Genomic DNA, 21,118 nt, shown 5'->3' on the forward strand with positions numbered 1-21,118 from the left:
GCCCCTCGCACGGGGTTTCCCCTCCCACTCTCGACGGGCGCCGGGGCCGCACAAAGGTGGGCGCGAGAGCCCGCGCTGCAGCCAATCGCGGATGCCGCGCACCCGGCGGGACCCGCCTCCCCACGCCCTGCGGGGCGGGCCGCGGGGCGAGGCGGCGGCGTGCGCGCGCGCGCCTTCCCCTCCTCTCCCCTCGCTCCGCGCGCCCGCGGCCCCGCCCCGCCCGCGCGCCCGCTCTGGCGCGCGCCGAGGGGCGGGCGGGAAAGCGGCGGCGGCTCGTCGCGCGCTCGCCTCACGGCGGCGGTCCCGCCCCACCCCTCCGCTCGCCTCAGGAGGGCGCCGCGGCCCCGCGCGGCGGCGGCGCCTCGCAAGGTGAGGGCGGGCGGGTGCTGCTGCCGGGGGGGGGGCCCGCAGAGTATTGCGGGCTGCGAGAGCCAAGGGACCCCGTAAAAATGAGACCTGTCACGGTCGGGTGTGCGGGATCCCACACGGTCACTCTGTGCAAACTGAGGAGAGGCCAGGAGGGAACCTCGGTTTGGCAAAGGCACTGGCACATCCAGGCCTCCCACAAGGATGGTGGTTTGCTGGCATGACCTATAGAGCAACGCAGATGCAATATATTGTAAAAGCGCCAACGTCAGATGGTAAAACGTCGATACTATGACTAGAACATTCAGGAAAAAAAAAGCTTTGGATAGGAATGCAGCTTTATGTTCTAATACAGATTACAAATAACTGAATGAAAGTAACCTAGAATACAAATGAAAACATCCTTTTTTTATGCAGACTGCAATAAACACTCTGCTTAGATCTACTGTACATGCAAAAGGTGAGTGAACAAGTGTTAACACTGAAGAAAATTTCAGCTTCTCCAGTTTTCCATTGCGGAAAAGTGATACTCCTATAAGGCCCTCACCAGACAGGATCATACTGCCCCTTGGCCCTTGCTCATCCCACTTTAAAAGTCACTACTGTAACTTCCTCCAAATGACTACTTTTATTTTTCTATCTGACCTGCAAGCACAAGTTGCTTGTAGGGTCTTTCCTAGGAATACAAGCTGTGCACAAAGCACAGTACAAAGACCTCACTCTCATTCTTTTTTTTTTCAGTCATGTCAAGGGGTAACATTTTTGTTAAATTTTAAGCTAATAGAACAAAGCAAAAGAAAAGTCCTTGCAGTATATTCCCACCAATGATACAGCCAATAAGTATGATTTGGAGATAAATAAGCTTTAGGTAATGTCTTATCCCGGAACCAAGACCATTAGTAAAGTGTAAAGAAAAGATTCCAAAATATTTAACACATTAGCTAGAGAGCATTACAATATCCACATTTCCTGAGATGAAAAAAATAAAAGGTAAAAGTAACAAAGTGTATCTCCATTTCAGTAAACTTACCCTCATTCTATTATATGAACACAGAAATTACAGAAACACTTCAGATATTCAAAATCAAGACTAACAGTATTTCAGACTAATTTTCAGATTTTCAGTTTTACTCTACATTGTGTTTAATTGAAACTCCTTTGAAATTGTATTTTTGGAAAGCTTTAGGGCCTAGATAACCTGTTAAAGCTGGTTACAACTCTATTACAGAGAGATTATTGCAAGAGCTGCTAGAGGGCAGCCACACAGCATGTTTTCAGTGCATGATTTATGGTTTTGAAAAGGAACAGGATGCTTTATCAGCTTCAGTGTAACAAAAGCAAAGGGCTTCAATTAAAGTGAGTGGAGGGATTCTACTTACTCATTTTAGAATTGAAACTTGATTAAGGCTTAACTGCCATTGAAAAGAGCTAATGGTTCTTCCTGCCCAAATATGTATTTGGCACTAGATTTAAATAATCTATTTTCCTCCCCTGACAAATTATTAAAGGATTTCGCACATTGTGGAAAGCATCAACTTCTGTTGTGTCTCAGTGTCCAAGATGCAAATTGCACTTTCACATGAAAAAGAACATGGAACAGTTTCTGTCTATGCCAGTGATTACTAGCGTTCCTAGGGAAATAAGTTTCCAGAATGGGCAGTTTCCATCTCTAACTATTATGAAATTATTAATTCAATTTTCTCAGTGTAGCAGTATATAGGGAATACTTTACTTTCTGAAGTAGCTGCTTTCAGTGAATCATTTGTTCCCTAATAAATACCTAACCCCTACCAGAGAGACAGTGGAATGCTGAGCTCCACATCATTTGGGCAGAAGGCTCTCACCAGGCTGAAAAACCTACATTAAAAAACAACTTGTTTCTTTTATTGGCTACATCTACAGGAAAAAATAAGTACATATTATCTATGAATAATAAAAAGCAAAGATCCAGTAGAAAGATATAAAATTAAGCTATTATAGTTGTATGACTACTATCAGTTAAATTATTTTTCTTCACAGCTGTTATTGTCAGGGTTTTAACTTTTAAATAGATAACACTGCAACGGAAACATTTTAAAGTTTTGCAATACCTTATGCAGAGTAATTTTTACTAGAAAAATAGGTCAAAACAAGTCAGTAAGAATGATTTCCACAAGAGGGAGTCTTCAAAGGAAAACGATCCGATTATTTTGACCCAGTTACAGTCTGATTTACAGTTGCTTTATCCATATGGTATTTTCCCCCAATATTATATTAGCACAGTTACTAGAACATTTCTGCAATGACTTTAAAAATTATAAAACAAATTCTTAAAATATCGTATAAAAATCTATTCACTACTTTTTATTTAAATTTCCTTCTTGGTAGAATTAGTTGAACAATGTTATCATTTTTGTTTTTTACAAAAGGGGGTTCATGACAGCTGCCTTCATAAGAGATAGTCTAGTAAGGATGACGGATTATGAAGCCTACAAAGGGAAACATGGTGTAAGTAGCCTATTTGAGTTTTATCTGCTTTTTCTGTGAAAATTCCAAACTGTCCTCTCTAGGAGTAAAAAAACTATGTGACATTACTGCAAAGAGAGTCCCTGGCTTTCCTATATGGTTTGCTAACACTATTGCAGAGTTCAGAACTGCTTGCATGCTATAGAAAGAGAACACTGCAGCTCTTCCGTGACTCTAATAGGACACGCACATCTGCCCTGTAGTGGCCACAGATACCACATCTTCAGGATTACTCAACAGCTCTGCAATTACTTAAATCTGAAGACTGGGTTATGGAGACATGCCTTAATCCTGAACAGAATGAAAAGCAGTTTTGGAATATAATCATTGTTATTACTTATTTGCAAAAAAAAAAAAAAAAAAAAAAAAAAATGAAGCCATTATCTGCCTATGAGCAAGACCATTCTTTCTTATCTGAAACTTGAACCTCTGTGATTTACTCCCAAACATATTTTATATAAAACTGTCATCATTTTTCAAATGAAGTAAAACGCAGTGCAGATTTGTTTTAAAGTTTGTGGTTTTGAACTGTTTTGTGTGCTTTTATCAAATATTCTTATAAAGTCTAAAGCACAAAAAAGATTTTAGCAAGTCACAGAAGACTGGGCAATAAGCATCTGTACTTCTTTCTTTTATTCTTGTATGTGCTTGAAAGCTTGCAGCAGTATTTCAACAACAGTTATAGAGAAAAGGCTGACTTCAGCCTATTCATTCTGAACATCTGGGCAAAACTTAACAATAATAATTAAAACCCACTAAATTGGTAACAATACCAAATTGCTAGAGATGGAACACTCCATATTGTCCCACCCTTCTCTGTGGATTTCTGTTAGGTCAATATAGCCTGCTCTTGAAAATCCTTTCCTATGTGTCTCTTTCTGAAGTCCCTAACAAAAAAGACCTTCATCCAAGTTCTCTGGACACATGGGCATTGCTCTTGGATATTTTTCTTACCACAAACTCAGGAAAATTAAAGGCTCACAGTTGATACAGTTGATAGAACATTCCAGGATTCTGTTCAAATAAATTATATACAATGATCTGTAATAGCTGCTTCCTTGTTTTAAAATGTATCCACGTAAAATATTTTTAAATAATAATTAAATTATACATTAGCATTTGTGAAGAACATGGAATCGAACAGTACAGAGAGTAACAGTCATTTTTTATCCCAAACACATTTTTTCACCAAGGACATTAGTGAGAGCCTTACTTTAGTTACTCCAATTGGACAGAGCCACCTCCAGGTTGAGAAGTTTTAGTCCCCCACAATCTACTCAATTCTTGCTGAAGTCTGCTGTCAGTTGACCTCAGCATGACCATGCTACCCACCAAATCACCAGGAGCAAAATGTAGCTCTTTTGATTCTATAAAGTTGACCCCAGTAAATGCAGATATTCACATTTCTTAACAACTGGAGGTGTACTGAACAGCTTACTTGGCACACATTTATGAGATTGGAGTAAAAGAGTCAGCATACCTTTCTTCAGGACTCCAGTGTCCCCCTTGAAAATAGCTTAGCCCAAGGACGAACGAATAATGAAAAATGAAGAAAACATATTGTGAGCTTTCAGAGCATAAGGGAACTGTAGTATCTGCTTATTTCTGTTCCTACGAGTAACATTTAATGACCCCTTTGCTTTAAACTGTTTTAAAATATGCTAAACAACTGATTTCTTTCTGCAAAGTTCTTCTGAATGTCATAATCCTACTTGTACAAACCATTAGCAGTGTATCATTTCAATCCTGTGATCGGTTCATTTCCTAGTATTGCCGTACACAATCTCTGAAAATGTAGTATTGCTTCTTTTATTTCAAAGTTCTCTACCTTTGTTATAATAAAATGTATTGGATCTACCTGCTATGCTATGAATAATAGTTCCACTAATAATAGGGTTTATTGTTATATAATTCTAAGGCTCTCTAAGCGCTTTCAAAATGAAATACAATCCTCATAACATTCCTGTAAAGAATAAAAGTATTGTAATCACCATGGTAAAATAGAGAAATTGAAAAACAGAGTGACTGTTGCCTTGACATAGGACAGAAATATAACCAAGAGTTGGAAATAGGAGATTGGATTTCTGACTTCTAAATCCCTGTTCAAAACATGAGTACATTCTCATGTTGGTATACTGTTGCTTTAAACAGTAATATGTGATATCATCACATCTCAGACTTTTTTAGGTTTCCTTATTCAGCCTGATTTTCATGAAAAAAAGAGCAAAAACATTAAGAACAGTATCACAAAAATCGATAACATTGTTCACACAAGAAGCCTGAAATACTTCATGAACAAGATCTATTCATGCCCCTATGAGGCAGGGAATTTACTCAGTTATTTCCTGGTTCTACAGACCTAGAATTCCTTGGCTGCTTGGACTGCATGTGCATAAATGTAACATCAAAGCTCTGCTAAACTGGTGAGCATTTTTCTTTCCATTGCCACCCAGAAATTTTCACACACTCATCAGCATCTGAAAACACTGAGAAGTGACAACAACATAGAAAGGCAGAAAACAGAGTGGAAAAATACACAGAGTTTGAAATCACAGAGGAAGTAGGTCTTCCACTGTGCTGTTTGCATGGAAAAATTAGGTGGTGGAATACTGCCATGGCAGAAAAGCTCAGCAACTTAGAATAAAAGGAAATGTTAAACAATTAGTCACTAGTTCCTTATTTGCAGTCACAACAGCTGCTGTGAAGTCATAACCCAGGTTCTTAATATTGCTATTACTAACACAACTTTGCTTATCCTATAGGAAACATTACTTTGCCCAGTGCACTAGAAATCTTGTTATAATAGAAATGATCCATAAAGCACAACTACATAAAACAAACAATGCTGGCATTTGTAGGGCAATACGGAAGCAGCAGCCAGCAAAAGCTTGGATATCATAAAATTGGTAAGATTGAAAGGGACCTGTGGAGATCATCTAGTCCAACCCTCAAGCAAGTGGCCCATACAGGGATTGAACCTGTGACCTTGGCATTATTAGTACCATGCTCTGACCAATTGAGCTAAACATATAATCTGAGTTAACTGGCATCAAAAATGACCAGATTGTCAGAATTCAAACCATCACTTCACAAGCAGAGTCAATAAAAAAGCAGCTGAAGTAAGATATGTTTGCTTAGACATGATTTCTCTCTCTTCTTCCCCCTCAACTCCAACCCTAACCCCAACTTCTTTTTCTGGTTTTGTTCATTTTTTGTAGGTGAGTACAAACAGAAGCAGCCCAGGATATTTCAGGAACTATTTTGAAATAGTTATTCTTCTGTAAGAATTGATCATTTAACACGGGACTGATCTGCAATGACTAATTAGTGTTTTGTTGCATTTCTGATTTTAAGTTGCTAGGTTCTTCTTTCGTATCTTACCATTTCAGCTTTGTGGTGTCTACAGAAATATCTTTGTGGTCGATTTTTTTAGTTCCTTCTTTAACTTTTTTTCAAGTTCCTTCATGCCTCAGAAAATAGGTAGCCTAAAAATCATGTACTCATGTGCAATTGTACATTCTCAAAGCTTCTAATTAAAGTTCATAATAGTTTAAGAATATTTGGGCCAAAAGTAATTCTCATGTAAATAGATACAAGTCAGCTAAATTCTCTCTGATAATGTACTTCCACTGAAGACAGTCAATGGAAGTACAAAATAGAAATACATGTTTGCCCTCCCTTCTTTATTTCAACACTAACCTTTAAGCATGGCTTTCAAGCACATAGAGCAATGACTTCATTTGACAGCATCAGTGTTCAGCATGATTCCCTTTATCATGACTAAAGATAAAGCTGAGCTACATTGGCTTTATTTGACTTATTTTGGAAATCACATTTAAACTCTGATTTCTGGTTCACTCCTCTTTTAGTTTAATCCTCAACGCTGCATTCAAGCTTCTATGTGTCATTTACCAAGTAGTTTATATCTTGCCACCAAAAAACATCATTTCAGCATACAACTGTTTGCAAAATACCAGCATTGGTCTTTCAAAGACACAAAAGTTTTGTGCTTTTTCCTGGCTGGTATGACAACATATCTCCAGACCAAATCTTAACAGTGGCGAAAGAAGGTATGAGTCAATTGTCTTGCACATATCAAGATTAAGATCCATGTAGAGTTTCTTATGAATGGAAAGCAATGACTGAAGCTGAGAATGAATACCTTCAGATGTTTGGGCACAGATTTCAAAGTATTTTATTGATGAAGGACAATTACGTAGTACTTTGCAGATGCAGAACTTAAGGCTGGCTCATGGTAATAGTTCATCTCACAAGGTTTCTACCCTTCTCTTTCACTCTGAATCCTAAACCTCTTCTTGATAACAATATGCCATCTTGATTCTACCTTTGATACAAATATAATTCCACCTTTCACCCTTTCTGAGAGTGGTTTCTTCCTGAAAAAAACAACTATCTCAACTGTTTTAGCATGCTAACTCACTGGTACGTTGAACAACACAGTTGTTGTGCAAATGTGGTTGCATTTCCAGTGGAACATGTTTGTTGTGGAAACAGGGGCCTAAAATTAATTCTATGGGAACATGTAAATTTTAACAATATATTTCTCTGTCCTCCCCTCTCTCCCCCAAAAAAATAAAGGAATGTTTTGAAAAGGTTGACTTATTTTACCCTTATCATATCTGATTGACAAAGGATTTTGCTATAGTTATATTATTATATAGCTGTATTTTTAATTCAAAACAAAATTAAGTATTTATATTTGGAATGAAAACATTTTGAAATAGGAGAATTTCCCATAATTATTAGTTCTAAGGGAAAGTCTGTTTCTTTATAGCATTAAATACTATCTTTGCTTGAGACAAACATGATGTAGGACATCAAGTAGGTAGTTCCAGTTATGGAAAGAGAATCTGTGTATCTGTGTAACAGTATTAGTATCTCTTTGTAACGTATGTTCCTATTTAACAAAATGTTTTCTACTGCCCTGGTTATGCACAATTCTACTGGATAGTAGAATAAAAATGGTAGGTAGCTTTTAGCATGTGGAAAATACTCTGGATAATAATGTTCTTATAAAACAAAAGGATAAAGCAATCTTTTTCTTTAGCTGCAGCAATGACCAAAGAAAAACATTGACTATTGGCTTTTATGTGTAACCATGTCATTATTACATTTCTTTGCACTTCTAGCAGCAACTGAAGGCATGATTGATAGAATAGAAACTGTTTTTGTAAATACCAATACCAGGGTGGCACTGTCTCAGTACAATGCTTCTATCAGGAATACAAGACACCGTTCTCTGATGACAAGATTTAGAGAGAGAAAGAAAAACAACAGCCATCTGTGGCTTGTCTGACTGCCTGTGTCATATTTACCACAACTCATTTGTAGTGGCTAGGAAAAACTACAAAGAAACACAGTAAATTACAGATTTAAATCATTTCTGTGTGATGTTGAAAATATATCAGTAACCCTCATATATGTTACTGGTTCAATGTTTCATGAAGGTGGCTAATGATAAACTGATTTTAAGGATCGCATTCCTTTCTAGGGCTTCAATACACCCATGAGAGGAATAAATCTGCCATATATAATATACCAAAGTATGAGAGTCATTAAGTCAGTGTCTTCCTGTGTGTACAGTTATACCTCATCTGCTTCAGATTCACTTCGGAAGTTAAACACCATGTTAAATTTCTGAGGAGCTCAATAATTAAAACCTCTTCTACACACCTCTTCCCTCAAATAATCACAGTTTGTATACTAGCTTGATATACACACCATGCCCAGGGGCACTCACTCTTGCAGAGAAGCTATTCTGGGGTACATTGGAACATGTAATCCTAAAACATTTATCTTCACATGGCCCAGAGCCAAAAGACATCTATGTAGAGACATACGCATATATATATATGCAGATATATACCGTATCTTAGAGAACTGGTGGGAGGAAGTGGGTTTCAATGAATAGGTTACAGGAAGGAAGTGGCAGTCGTCTTCTAAAGCAATTGCCCGCTCTGGCCCCAACAGTCCTGCTGGTCCTCCCTCCCACCATTGCACACAGAAAGGATCCGATGCTGTGCACATGAAATAAAGCATATCAGACCACACAACAGAACCCAATTATTAAACCACTGGATCATAGAATGATGCTTAATGACTGCATGATCTATATGAAGACTGTACTACAAGGTTCTTCTATGTGTGCTCATGTATAGCCATACTAATACTTGGGTGATAGTATATAAAAACAAACAGGTGAACTGGAGTGGGGAGACAAGTTGCTTTATCATCTTGCAACAGTCCTGCCACAGGGACAAAGAGGCTTCGGCCCCATGTGTGCACACAGCCGAAATGTCTCAGACGCTGCTCCGAGCAGATCAGTGGGAGGCTCCCGCAAAGCCTTGGCCTCGCAGTGCTTACTTTGCCATCATCTGTTGATTTCTCTCCTGGCCTTTCCATCCAGGCACAGTTTGTTGCCACGAATCTAGCGCACCAGCCTCGCCATGGGGTCACAGGGCTGCCGAGCTTCCCACGGTGGGGATGTGAAGGGCAGCTTTGTTCGCCAGGCTGGAGGCGGCCTTGTTCCTTCGGCGGCAGAAGGGAGGCACGGGGCAGTGGTCAGAAGGAGAGCAGACAGGGGAGGTGTGGGAGTGCCCAGCTTCACCCAGATCTGCCAATTTTCCTGTGCCAGAACTGGCAACCCATCCCACACCGCCCTTGCCTTGGGGCTGCCCGTGACGTGTGGAAAAAGGGGAATGTAGGAACCACTTCCCCTCCTCGTCACCCCGACGGGCAAGGATCAGTCACGGCAGAGGGCTCTGACTCAGGCGGGGAGGCCCGGAGGAGCCAGCGGGAACATCCCGGTGACTGAGCGGAGAGGGAGGCAGAGCTGAAGTACGTGAGACAAAATGGAGGGCGAGGGCGGTTGGGAACCCGGCGGGTGTTACCGAGGGCCCCAGCGCCGCCGCGGTAGGAGCCGCTAACGGCCGCCGCGCGCGCAGCCAGGAGCCGTTAACGGCCGCTCTCCGCGGCCCTTAACGGCCGCGCCGCGCCGTGCCGCCTGGCGGCCGGGCGCGGCTCTGGGGCGCGGCGCGGCGCGGCCCGGCCCCGCGGCGGCGCGGCCCGGCCCCGCGGCCCGGCCCCGTCCCGCCCCGCCCGGCGCGGCCCTGCCCCGTCCCGCCTCGCCCTGCCCCGCTCGGCGCCGCTCCCAGCCCCGCTCCCGTCAACTCCCTCCGCCGCCAGCGCCAGCGCCAGGTAGGGCCGGGCGCGGGGCGCCGCGGCGCGGGCGCGGGGCTCGCCTCGCCTCGGTTTTCTCCGCCGCGAGAGGGAGAGCAGGGGGAAGCCGCGGAATCCCGCTCCGCGGGGGCAGCCCCGGGGCCGGGCCGGGAGGCTCCGCGGGAGGGTGCTCGGCGCATTTTGGTGCGCGCCGAAAGCCGTGCGCCGCGTTGTTTCAGGCTGGTCGCACGTCTCTAGCTTTATAAAGCCCCCTAATAAGAAGAAAAGCACCTGGGCAAGTGCAACAGCTTCTCGTTTAAGTTTGGGCTCTATGTATTTCATGTGGCATACGCGATTACAGCAGCGACCCTGCCATTTGAGCTGGCATTGTGACTTTTGGTAACATAATACCATATATTTTGTGATGCCTTTGTGTAATAGTTACTGTCCTTCAAAGAGTTTGACTGTATTTTCTAAATTGTCTCATGAAATCAGAGAGCGTGTCGTTAGCACGCCCTGAAGAAGAATGTCTTGCTGCACAGGGTAAAAATACCACATAATAATTAGATGCAGAAAACCCAGATGAGCCTGTGCTCTGCTGCATCGCACTGCTGTTCCTGAGAAGTTAACTGTGAGAAACCTGTGAGGAAAGCAGAAATAAGGGTGCAGAGGAGAGCAGCTGGCAATGGCTTGGTCTTTCTCTGCTTTACAGCTAACTTAGGACGTGTGGTGAACACTGGTAAAAGCAGTATGAGTCATTTATGTGATGGGAACAGTGGGGGATTTGTTTGTTTTGTTCTTTGCCTGAAGTAAGAATGTTTGAAAGCTCTATTTGAATAGAAATTCAAAAAATGTGGACACTTAAAACATATTTAAAATGTTTCCTAGGAAGTGTTTTAAAAAAAAGTTATGGGGATGACTTGTTTCAAGGAGGCCTCATTAGTAAGTAGATCCTCTCTGAATAAAGCTACTTTGAATGTTATTTGCTTTTGGATGTAAAAAATCCAACCTTTGCTAACAAGGATGATACTAGCATCACTTTCCCCTAAGTCTCTTATTTTTCTTACTGATCATTACAATTCTTTCAATTTTCCATTACCAACTTTCTGCATGATGCAAGTTTATCGGCAAAAAAGATTCCTTTGCTGGATTATGGCATGGCTCATCTTAGGGTGTTTCTACTCTGGAATAGAATGGGGGGGGGGACACTTCTTTAGCATCTTTCATCCTTTAGGTTTCTTGAGCTGTTTTACAAAATGCTGAGTTAATATTCTCTCTCTGTAGTATCTGTCTGGGCAAATGAAGTGGTATCCAAGTACCCAAGTACACAACCTTGGATATTATAACCAGTTTCTTAAACTTTGTCATGAATAAGATTAATTCCTTAGTCCCCGCTACAGTATGAGAGATCTAATTTTAACCCATACAGCTACCAGAACGAAGCAGAAGTCAGCCGAGTTTAACATCTGCTCTACAGGACGGCTGCTGCTGGCATTGTAGCTGCCTTCCTGACAGCAGCGCGGTACGTGAGCTAGGTATGGTCTCATGCCCTGGACTGGGCTCAGCTTTTCATCTCCAAGCGCATAATGAGAATGCTGTCCTCTGCACTTGTGCACCAATACTGAGTGTCAGCATTAGTTTATCGTTACCATCAACGGGCCTCATCGCTGGGGCTAGCTTGTGGAAGTGGTGAGAAGCCAGTCTCCATGGCTTTCACTAGAATTCAGCATGAAGGCAAGGTTTGGAATTGTAGTTGCATCTCATTGGTCACATAGGTGGATAGTGAACTTCTTAATATATGTATGTAAATTACCAGGAGAGATTTTTCACTGGATGTCTCAGTGTTCAGATACTGATTCATTTTAGAGGAAAATAAGTACCAGCAAAGTCCCCCAAGAGTCTTTGTATCCGCAAGAGAATGTTTTTTTTTTTTGTTTGTTTGTTTGTTTGTTTTTCTCCAGCTTATTGGAATTCCAGTGCTTAGGGAAAATACAGGAAGATTGAACTAGCCATCAATCTTTGCCATTTCTAAGTGGTGACAAAGCAAAAAGGCTACTGCTGGTTTCAACTTCAAATTTACAGGCACAAATCCAACCAGTTTTTGAATGTTCTCCTTTCATCACTAAGCATGAAATATGAGATAGCATTCTGCAAACTAGTTTTGTGATAATGTTACAAAGCTGAGGGGTTGCTGCCAGCTCCAGCTGAAAGAGTGACTGCCCAACATGTTCTGTTGCAAGGCTGTTTTGTATTTTGTAAAGGTACTTTATATACCTTTGTGAACAAGTACTTCAGCCACCTCTTGAGTGAGTGACACTACTGGCCACAGTGCTAAGGTGAATGCTGCTTCTGCGGAAGAGAGAAGGTAAGAGAACAGTATGATTCCTCCCACAGAAGCAACAGCTAATTTTTTTCCAAAGACCCGTGCTGAGCCAGTGCTTTTTTCACCCCAAGTTCAGATATAAAATAACTTTCTTGTAGTCTGATGGTTTTAGAATCCTAGTGGAAACAAAATCATTCTTAAAATAGCACTGTGATGTATTCAGTGTTCGGGATTTGTATCTGCTTTTTACTGGCATTTGAAACACAAGCTTTTCAGTTTAATTCCAGAATTCGGACACTAGTGTTGCTACTCAGTAGCAGTCCATGAAAGAGGATGTTGGGTAGGAATATACAGCTCCACACACCAACAGATTTCCAGTTTCACTTTGGAATCCTTACACCTAAAGAAACATTTTTTTTTCTTTTATATGAGCTAAAGTTAACAAGTTGCAGATTGATTGCAGTAAAGCAGGTAGTTACTAAACACTGATATCAAGTAGCTTGAGCAGAATAAGTAATTACTGTCTAGGAAGATGCAGCTGCTCTTGCTTTTTGTTTGCTTTACAGCACTTTAGGAACTGCCATGTAAGTAATCTAGTTCTGAATATGTCTCTGCCTGGCTGCTATCAAATACTTTTAATGAAAAGGCAGAAAATTCTTATGTGGGCAAATTTTCCAGTAATAAGTTATGTATTATTATTTCTGTTGATTAGTGGTTGATTGATGCTCTGAACCAGATATTTGATAGACTTTCTAAAAATCTAAGCTGCAAACAAAATTGTGTATGTTTTTATTTCATAGGCACATGTGTAATCTCTCTTGAAACCTTTTAAACTGGAGTCTCGAAAGATGCCTTCTGCAGTACCTTTCAAAGGACATTGATGTTTTGTGTTACAAGAAAAAAATACTTGAGTTATTTTTTGGGGGGGCTTATTGCTCTGTGTATCTGTTATGTTACTTTTTCTGCTTCTCACATCATTACTTAAAGTCCTGGTCTTCTCAGTCTCCTAATCATTAATTAATCACTTCAGATACTAAGAAGACTGAGGGAATTAGAAAGAAATGCTCTGTATGATTAATTCTTTTCCTGTAAAAGCAGTATAATTCTCTGAGTTCTCAGCTACAAGCCAGGCTTGAACTACTTTGTCAGTATCAGACAGAACCCCCCTAGGTGGGGATAGTGCACAGCTATTGAGCCTACCATGTTTGGTGCTTTGAAATATTTTTTTTGCAGGAGGCTCTACAGAACAATGCTGAAGTGAAAAGCTAATATAGGCGAATACAATGCTCAGTGCACAGAAGCAGAGAAGCTGTCACACTGGTTCATCTGTACTTTGTCTCTGACAGCAGCTCGTAACAGATGTTTAGACAAGGAAGAGAACAAAATTTGCATGGGTGATTTTCCTTGAGTCTATCCTTGCAGGTTTTGGCAGTTGGAAACTATTGTGATTACGGATTTCCTGAATTGAAGGTTGCGTTCAGATTATCATGTTTAATAGCCACAAATTAACCCATCCCTAATGAATTTCTCTAATCTCTTTGATCTTGTAGTTTTATTATCCATAGCACCATCTGAAAATTAATTTAATTTTATGCTTGCAGAGAAGTACTTTCTTTCTGTTTCCTTTGAAATTGCTACATAAGAATTAGGTTGCACCTGTCCACATAGAAACAACACCTTAATGCAAATAAATGAAAATAAATGCTTGCTACTTTTAACCTGCACTCCTGCCTGTATCATTAACTATATCCAAGCCAAAGTCCAGAACTGGGTTTAGCCCACTCTGTCTTACATCCTTCAGGAACTTGTCTCGCAGGAGCATCCTGTGGGGATTTACCATGAAAAATACTGTTACAATAGAATTAGATCACATCTGGTTATCCCCTTCCTCTTTACCTGAAATAGGGGTAATCAGGTTGCTGATAAGCAAAGAGGCAGACTGCATAGCCTTTGTGGGCTTATTTAATTGAAAGGTCTCCTCTCTTCCTAGAGAGATTGCCAAGTAGAAGACTGTCTTTAGTGGGGCACTTTAAAGAAAAAGGATAGGAAAAAAGTAAAAATGGGAGTGAGACATAAATATGGTTTGTGGCATCTGCTTGGAATTCCCTAGTTGTTTGCTGCTTGTTTGCCTGCTCAGAGCTACAGGCCTAGAAAAGATGGTGTAGGAAAGGCTTTTGTTTGCTTGCTTTTTTAAATAACAATAAAAGTAAATGGTAATAAAAGCATCTAAACAAACTGCATCCACAGCAGGCCTGGATTTCAGAAAATGTGCTTCTGCGTTGTCTCTGCTTCCCAGGAGGTCATGGATATTGGCAAATTTATGATTCTTTGACTACATTATACAGTATTCAGTCCTCTGATAGCAGAACTACACTGATTGCCAGAGTAGATTTATCAGACCTCTTATTAATTAGCTACTTGGCACTCGGTACTTTACAGATCATAGCAGTTAATGTTTCTCTTACAACAGTACAGGTCCCATTATGTCCATCACTGTACAGGCCCACTAAAGGTTGTGAATCCTGCCTGACACGGCCTGTTTGCCATTTGCTACTTACTCTGCTGATCCAGGTGTATATCTAGGTCACTGGAAGGAAACCGTTTTGATAACGTGCCACTGTTAAATCCCACCATAGAGAAAATCAGATCAGGCAGTGTTCCTAAAATGTCAACATTCAGTATTTCACACCTGCTCAATGAAGGAAGGTATAGTCAGAAAAATTATGAAAAGGAAGTAGCAGCTTTTAACAGTAACCTGTTTGAACTTTCAGCAAGACTGCCAGATATGTATCCCTGATTATCCACTGATCATGCATTTGCCAGGTTATATAGAGCTCTGAAGAGCTCTAATAGCTTCTTCCTTGGGTACTTTCTAGTGCTTAGCACTCAGGAGAGCTTCATGAAACAACCTGAAAAGATCAGGCTGAAATAGCCATGTTGGGTCGCTGGTATTCAACAGAGTGCAGTGATGTTGCAGGTGTTGAAGTGGTTGATTTTCTGAGTATTTTATGGAGTTTTGCCCATTCGCACTTCTCTCTGGAGATTAACTGTCTTTCATTTTGGTGCGAACTAGGACATAGCTAGTAACTGCATCCTCAGGCAGGATATTCAAACCTGGTTATCAGGCTTTTGATCAAAACTTAGGACATGAGGGTGATTGGGTGGAAGGATTAGATAGTATGAACTCTGAAGAAAATTGTTTTCTTTTTTTTTCTTTTACTCATTTCAACGTGTTCTTTTCTGATTACAGGCTGTGTAGGGTTTTTGATCTTTCTCTTCTCCTGTTTTGCCCTTCATGCACCTCCCATTGAGAACCCAAAGAATTGAAGCTGATCTCAGCTGGTCTCTCAGCACAGTTGGGAGAGAGGGAGAAAGAACTGTTTGTCTGTATTAGGAGCCAGTCAGTCAGTGGGACACCATCCAAAAACAAAGTTTAAACATATGTTATTTACTGAATGTTTCCACATGCAGTAAAAATACAGCTACAATTCAAAACAGCATCCTTAAACCATGGAGGAAATGAATCATCCCACAATCTTTTGGGTTGGATGGAGCTTGCCATGCCGAGAGCTATCACCATTAGGACTTTGCCTTCTCTCAGGCTGTCTGCTCTGAGAACATTTAAGGTTCCTCAACACCAAAAGTCTGAATCCTGTTAAAAAAATAAAATAAATTACCTCTGTAAATTACCAGAGGGAGAACTGTAAACACTTTGCTGTGAGGAAGAAGAGAATATTTTGGCATGTCTATTTATAGCATTGCTTTCCTGTGGCTGCACATAGTCGAGATGGAAGCTCGACATTCTGCTGCTGAGGCCTTGGTCCTTGAGCAGGGGTTGTGGCAGGCTGGCTTTTGAGCCAAAAGCAGCCTTTCTGGGAAATTCTGTCTCTTCAAGCCTAAATTATTAATGCAGTGACCACATCTGATAGCAAAATTAGAAGGGAAGCACTAATAACTCTGTATGTCTCCACATAGATTTACTAAGGAACAGGTATTTGTGAGTCTTCTGAAGAAAATCTCTTCATATGAAGTATGTGAGTCCTGTGCTCTTGAGGAGGGGAATTGTGGGGGATGCAGATGTTGCCTGTGCTTGTGCGTGCTAGGTACAGGACTGGAGGAATTTTTTGATCATAGCAGTAGGTCTGTCTCTTTTGCCTGTCAGTATGTGAATGCAGGTACCAGAAGTCTACAGTGGTTGTAGTTGTTAGCCATGTCTTGTGTTCTGATCTTTCTTCCTGAACCAGAAGGAACATTTTGATTTTGAATGTGTCTATTAAGTGAACTGATTTATCTTAATTCTAAGTGGCTTTATGTCTTAGGTGAAGATTGTTAAGAGATGGAAAGATAATATGGAGCTAATATGGAGCTGATTCGGAAACCAGGAGCTTGCTGATACAGTGAGTTTCTGTGTGCTAAACCCAGGCATCTTCTGCTTCTACTGCAGTCGGGTCGGGCGGAGGCCCCATTGTGGTCTTGCTGTAAGACTTGAACATGCTATGGTACATCAGTGTAGTAAAAGACAAAATTTCATCTACGTGCTTTTAATCATAAATATTTTTTTATGAAACCCTTCTATTTGCATGTACTTCTCTTATCTTTGGTATATGCGTAGCAATGGTTTGTAGTAAGTTGTTTCACCTGGATGTCTGCAGTAGTATATGTTGCATCTGATGCTAAACCAACAGTGCAAGGCCTGGTGTTTTGTGCTTCCTTTTGAACTTGTTCTAGGCCCCTCTTTTGTTTTCCAGCCCTTCTCCTACAGTTGTAGTGTATTATTCTGCTCTTTGGGTCAAAGATAATGTATTGAACAGACTTGCATACTGCTGAGGAATGTATTGGCTAATTCTCAAAGGGAAAAATACTTTCCATGAAGTTGCAGATCATTTTCCCTGTACATATGCAGGACCTGGTGGCTGAAGGAAGAACATCTGTGTCATTTCCCTACAGCTGACCACAAGCACATCTTCACTGCCTGATTAATGTTTTGGCTGTTGCCACCAGTTGTCTGTATGGAACATAATAGGTCGTGATAGCCAGATTTTAATGTACTGGATTGTCTCACACAAACACTCCTTTAAGACATGTTTTCAGCACTGAACAATGATTTGTATTGGAATATAATTCAGAATTCATTTTTGCTCACTACTAATGGAAAGTAGTCGTTTCTGCTGATCCCTACTTACCTTAGGCTGTGTGTATTTAAGTGCATGATTCAGCTCTCACATATGCTGTTAAGGTAGGGCAGTTGATTTTATTAGTTGATTTTATCAGCAGGTTCTCGGCTGAGTGTGTTCTGATCAGATGGGAAACCAGTATGTTATCCAAGAGTTTCTCCCATACCGTAAAAAATCTTTCTGGAACTGAGGAGAAAGTCAGACCTTCATGTTGAAGTTTTCACCCTTGGTGCATTGAACTGAATCCTCAATGTTTACTAAGTGGATCATATGCAAATGACCAAAGGCAGAGAGATCAGAACAGAGCTGATCTGAGTCATAATGCAAAGAAATAGCTGGAAAAAGTGAATAATACTTGGATCATCTGAGTGTTTTAATTTGCTATGGTGATTTTAATATAGGAATAATTTAATGTATGAAGGAATTTTAATTTATGAATACATAGTGTAATTTGTGTCCAGGACTGTTGATTTGAGTTATTCTTGGAATCAGATATCTATTTTAAATCAAGGAGGAAGCTGTTAAAGGAACAATACCAGTTTGCATATTTTGGATTTGTGACTTGTTGTATCTGTTAAGATACATTGGCTAGGAATACTATTAACTGTACTGCTCCTCATATACAGAGGAAACTGAAATAGCTTATAGGGTCACCATGTTTAGTGTAGGAGGAGGCTTTTGCATGCCAATTTTTCTCATCCCAAAGACACTTTGTTTACTAGCCTTTTCGAGGGCTACAAGGAAATGGACTTTTCCTTAGTTTTATGTGTATATGAATTCAGGGCTGTCTGGAGACTGAAGACTGATCTTGTCTGTCATTATAGGTATTTGTTAATGCCCGTCACCTTGGCAACAAAGCTGAATTTATTTTCAGTAGCTTACTGAAGAGTTAGTCATATGATATACTATTTTGGCAAGGAGGCTGTAAGAAATAGAGAAGTATTTCCTTTTTCAGTATGCACTGTCATCAGCTGTTAATACTGTGCTGAACTATCTTTCCATCTCTATTTTATGCAGTGTTAAATCTCTATTTTTTTAGTATCAGAACTTGAATGATTCTGTAATATTTATTCTCACAATCTTTATAAATTCATCAGAGTTTTTATGGGTCTACAAAAGATAAGGAAAAAATAAAGAAATGGCTGCTTAGGTGGCATACTTTCCATGTGCCACAGGTTTATGAGTTGAGATGCAAATAATGTTTAATTAAGTAAAACTTTAGGGTCAAAAAGTTTAGATTCTCTTCAAAGTGTAGGAACAGCTAAAGCTGAAGCAAACAAATTCCTTGATTTGTGATATGTTTGACCTCTTTTTTTGGCACTATTTTGGGCAGCAGTCTGGAGTGTACAGCTCTTGCACTGGATGCGTTACTGCCACGGGTGCAACCAGTTGATTTCATTGGGGCTGATTGTGATAGTAGAATGGTCTAAATTTGCTCTTTGCAAACCACAGCAGCTTATGGTTTTCCTGGTGTTGCAGCAGTAGTACAGTGGCAATTTACTTATCCTCCTGGTGCTTGATAGAGGTCTTGAATACTATCATAGAATCAGTAGGGTTGGAAGGGACCTCTGGAGATCATCTAGTCCAACCTCCCTGCTCAGCAGGGTCACCTAGAGCATGTTAGAAAGGGTTGCATCCAGGTGGGCCTTGAAGATCTCCAGAGAAGGAGACTGCACAACCTCTCTGGGCAACCTGTTCCAAATAATCAGATAACGGAGTCTCTTTTCCTGAGGAGATGTATTCTTCCTTGGAAGCAATCCATATTCTGCAAACAGTTTTTGTCTAATAGTGACTCTGTATTATCAATGATAGAGTGAGGGGGAAGGCTTGTCCAAGGCATTGGAGGTGGCACCTGAGCACTCCTGGTGGTGCAGGTGGGGGGATGAGGAGGCAGTGAAGTCAGGCCCTCCCCAGACCAGCTGTGGCACCTTGGGCCCCAAGGAGCATGTGTCCCGTGGAGCTTCTTGAAGCAGGACACCTTGGAATATGCAGTTCTGTCCTGTACCCAGGGTAGGACACTGTAAATCAAGGGCTGTAAATCTAGACCTGCTCTGAAGCAGATGGAAGGAGAGAATTAGCTGGGTGGAAATGCAACCATTGCCTCCAAGGTAAAGTAAGGATTGGTGCACAGGAGGCATTTTTGCTGCATGAACGCTGTTTGGATAGAGTCTATACTAAGGTTTACTGTTCACCCCATATTTTAGAAATTCAGTCTTTATTTGAAAAAGCTATTTGATACTCGGTAAGTATAATCCATTAAAATAAAACGTACAGCTTTTGTCATCTAGAAATGCAGAAATGGTTCCAGAAGTAAGCAGCAGGTGTTTTAGATATTCCATGGTGTAAAACTAGCTTGGCTGCAGACCTTCCTGTGTGGGCTTTGTTTGTGTAGCTAGTTAAAACAAATTAATTGAACCTGTGGTGAGCTAAGGACACTTGAGTTGTAAATGAGAACAACCATATGGTGACCTGTCCTACAATCATTTATTTCACTGTCCTATGTTACGTTTAATTCAGCCAAGCTTTCCTGGGAAGTCCTGGGTGGATAAGCCCTTACTGTATCTGTGGGTATATATGTGTGTGCATTGCCACAGTTTAACTGTAACTCCAAAGATCCTCAAAGAAAATGTATGTTTATTTTTTCTCTCGTAAGTGGTCGGTTCATGGAATCACAGAATGGTTGAGGTTGGAAGGGACCTCTGGAGATCATCTTGTTCAACCCTCCTGCTCAAGCAAGGTCACCAAGAGCATGTTAGACTCCTGTCTAACACAGCATCACATCTAGGCAGATTCTGAATATCTCTGAAGAAGGAGATTCCACAGCCTCTCTGGGCAACCTGTTCCAGTGCTCTGTCACTCACTTTTATTCAGTTATTGAATAAAAGCCGCAAGGAGAGTAAAATATTGTATAGCCTTTTTTTTTATGTAAAGGAGACTGAGTTCTCTCTCCAATGCATTGTCAGACAAAAAAAAATACGCCCTCCTTCCCCTAACACACCCTTTCTTTAAATCATAATACTGTTAGTGAAATTATCAGACCACTGGGGTTTTTCAGTTTCTTGTAGACATTCACTTAAAATACCTCTATCCTCCTCAACACAGACCTTTTTTCAGATATATTTATTTAAATGAACCACTGCAATTGTTTTCTTTTTCATCCACTCTTTACCAGTAATTTTCCACCTCTTTTTTTTCCAATTGCACATCTTCAGGGCTCCAGAAAAAGCATGCAGAAACTTCAATGAATGGGTTAAAATATATGTACTCTCTTTGTAGTCTTAGACACATCAGAGTCCAAAGTGTTGTAAGCAAAGCCCTATACGCTAATATTTGCTATGTCATCTGGACAAACTGGCGAATACATATTTATATCCATTCCAACAGATCTAATCTTGCTTTAATAGATTTTTAATTAAAAAAACTGTTAAACTATTATCATTACTGCTCTGTACATTTTGTGGTCTGAGATGCTCTGGCAATGTCAGAAATCTGAGGATGTTTTGGTAGAATGTGTGCATTCCTTCAGCTTTGGTAAGCTGCTCTGAATGTTTGAAGTTGAGTAGGAATCAAT

The 21,118-nt window shown here is 40.7% G+C and overlaps 1 protein-coding gene across 2 annotated transcripts in view; it reads left to right on the forward strand.

Annotated features, from left to right (window-relative positions):
* Window positions 1–10,026: 10,026 nt before the first annotated feature.
* Window positions 10,027–21,118, forward strand: part of GSN (gelsolin) — a 28,872-nt gene continuing 17,780 nt past the window's right edge. Inside the window, exon 1 of one of the 2 annotated variants that reach the window (XM_062591160.1) lies at window positions 10,027–10,089. Coding sequence is in view for 1 of the 2 variants with exons in the window: in XM_062591159.1 (XP_062447143.1) it covers window positions 10,960–10,992 (33 nt within the window). In the remaining variant the exon portion in view is untranslated. Of the gene's footprint in view, window positions 10,090–10,945; window positions 10,993–21,118 lie in introns of those variants that run through there. The other variant, XM_062591159.1, reaches the window with a different exon arrangement.

The sequence above is a fragment of the Rhea pennata genome, chromosome 18, assembly GCF_028389875.1.
Source record: "Rhea pennata isolate bPtePen1 chromosome 18, bPtePen1.pri, whole genome shotgun sequence".
NCBI lineage: Eukaryota > Metazoa > Chordata > Aves > Rheiformes > Rheidae > Rhea > Rhea pennata.